The 2500-nt window shown below is 54.8% G+C and overlaps 1 protein-coding gene across 1 annotated transcript in view; it reads left to right on the top strand.

Annotated features, from left to right (window-relative positions):
* PTSG_12481 (uncharacterized protein) overlaps positions 1–2500 on the top strand; it is a gene marked incomplete at its 3' end in the record, with an annotated part of 4286 nt that overhangs the window by 876 nt on the left and 910 nt on the right. The window contains exons 4-12 of the mRNA XM_004992099.1: positions 133–222; positions 510–610; positions 879–976; positions 1080–1174; positions 1378–1484; positions 1742–1831; positions 2012–2073; positions 2236–2307; positions 2488–2500. The exon at positions 2488–2500 is cut by the window's right edge and continues 182 nt beyond it. Of these exons, the coding sequence (XP_004992156.1) occupies positions 133–222; positions 510–610; positions 879–976; positions 1080–1174; positions 1378–1484; positions 1742–1831; positions 2012–2073; positions 2236–2307; positions 2488–2500 (728 nt within the window). The remainder of the gene's footprint in view (positions 1–132; positions 223–509; positions 611–878; positions 977–1079; positions 1175–1377; positions 1485–1741; positions 1832–2011; positions 2074–2235; positions 2308–2487) is intronic.

Here is a 2500-nt window from a genome sequence, read left to right as displayed (position 1 = left end):
GTCTGTGTGTTTCTGCGTGGTGGTGAGCGAGGGCGCAACTGCAACACGCACGCTGTTGCCATGCCCCAGAACTTAACCGCTTACCGCATGACTTTACCCTGACTCTTCGGCTGTTTGTTGAATGTGTTCCAGAGAAGCGACCACTGTACAGCGTGGGCACGTCTCGCATCACGTTTCCCAAGACAGGTCGTGAACTCAAGAACCCCATCAAGAACGGGCTCGGTACGTGCTCAGGCAGGGTGGGGGATGGCAGTGCTGTGTTGCTGCTCAACTTTTGTCTGTGTGTCTGTGTGTGTGTGGTGTGTGTGTGTGTGTGTGTGTGTGTGTGTGTGTGTGTGTGTGTGTGTGTGTGTGTGTTGTGTCATTCTGCATTTGCGCAAATGTGCGTGTACCGCCACGTTTTTGTGTAACTTTGAACATATGCCGACGATGTCGCTCGCGCACAAACATGTGTTACTGACACGTGCTTTCCCTCATGGTTATTGCTTTGCTCTTGGTGGCGGGGGCAGTTGACGACTGGGATGTGATTGAGACGCTGCTGGAGCACACATACACCTCCTCCCTCAACTGCGACCCGAAAGACCGCCCCCTCATGCTCGTCGAGCCCGCGGTACGGCGTGCCGATGCCTCTTGTTATCCCTGAATGTCTAGCACAGACCGCTCACTGCAGACGCACATGCGAGTGTCTGTTGTCCATGCCGCTGATGATTGCCTTTGCACATACTTACGGCTGTTTCTACATGGCGCACACATGCATCTGTCTGCGTGCATGTCTGTGTGGCTGTGTGTCTGCGTAATTGTGTCTGCATGTGTGCATGTGTCTGCGTGTGTGCCCCTGTGTGTACATACCCGCGTATGTGCTCACGTGCTGCGTGCAGTGGAACACAAAAGCCGACCGCCAACGCATGACGGAGATCGTGTTTGAGAAGTTCAATGTCCCCGCATTCTTCATGGTCAAATCACCCGTCGTCAGCAGGTCTGTTGCTATGATTTGCCTCCACATGTGCACGTGCAAACATATGCTCGTGCTCACATGTTCACGTGCATGTGTGTGTGTGTGTGTGTGTGTGTGTGTGCAGCTTTGCGAATGGGCGCGGCACGTCGCTAGTGGTTGATTCCGGTGCGGAGTACACCACCGTCGCCCCCGTCTACGACGGTTACGTCCTCACGCAAGGTGAGACCAGCAGGGGGTTGGAAGGTCACGGAAGGGCTGGCGGTGTGGGGGCGTATTGTTGTTGTCCGCGAGCGCCGACAACCGCACACTCTCTAACCACGACAATGACGATGATCATGATGATCATGACGATATCGGTAATCAAATTCGCGCGCGCGCGTGTGTGTGTGTGTGTGTGTGTGTGTGTGTGTGTGTGGCTGCAGGTGTACGTCGCAGCAAGCTTGCCGGCAACTTTATCACAGACCAGTTTGAGAAGCTCTTCAAGGACCTTGGCATCGACCCCGTGCCAAGCACCATGATTGGCGACAAGGTACCACCCTCTGGGCCGACGTTGATCTTAATCTTGTTCATCTTGATGCGCTCTACTTGAAGGAAAGAGAGTGTATTTTACACGTCTGCATGCCAGTACATGCGCGCGCATGTGTAGGTGAAGACAATGTATTGGTGACGTTGTCCTTGTATCACGTAGATCCCTCATCATCCCACACCACACTGCAACAACACCATCCCCGACACTAACCACCGCCACCGCCACCATCGCTGCTGCGATTGCCTGCATGCATTTAGACGGCGGTGGAGGAGGAGGAGCTACCCAGGTGGAAGAAAAAGGCGTCGTTCCCGGACGTCACAGACTCGTACATGCGATACATGAAGCGGGTGCGCTCTCAATTATTGCAGCACATGCGTTGTCTCGAGTGCGTCTGTGTGTGTCTGTCTGTGCCTGTGTCTGTGTGTGTGTCTATGTCTGTGTCTGTGTACATGTGGCTGCATTCCAGCGTGCTTGTCTCCCACCAACACCAACGTTCTCCCCTGCCTCTTTCCTCCCCATCACCACAGGAGGTCATCCGCGACTTTCAAATGTCCGTGTGCCGCGTCAGCGACCAGGCATACAACGAGCAGTAAGCACACACACACACACGCGCACATGCGCTCTTGATTGACGTGGCTGCCGCCATGTGTGCACGCTCACAATTGATGCCACTCGACCGTGCTTCTAGTCGCACTCCAGCACGCCCATGACTCACCACGCCATCACTCACTGTGACTGCTGTGTACCCAAGGGTGCTTGCAAGCATACCGACAACGCACTACGAATTCCCTTCAGGATACAACAAGAACTGGGGCATTGAGAGGTGCGGACACTTGCTTTACTGTCCCCACGTGTGTGCGTGCGTGTGTGCGTGTGCGTGCGTGTGTGTGCCCCTGTCTTCCCCTGTGTCTATCTCCCTGTGATTCTATCACCCTCTCGTGGGGATGCAAAGTGCTCACCTTACGCCACACATCACACCACATTCCACACCGCCACTTGTCAGGTACAAGATCACG

Source organism: Salpingoeca rosetta (assembly GCF_000188695.1).
Source record: "Salpingoeca rosetta unplaced genomic scaffold supercont1.17, whole genome shotgun sequence".
NCBI lineage: Eukaryota > Choanoflagellata > Craspedida > Salpingoecidae > Salpingoeca > Salpingoeca rosetta.
This window is presented reverse-complemented; position numbering and strand designations above follow the sequence as displayed.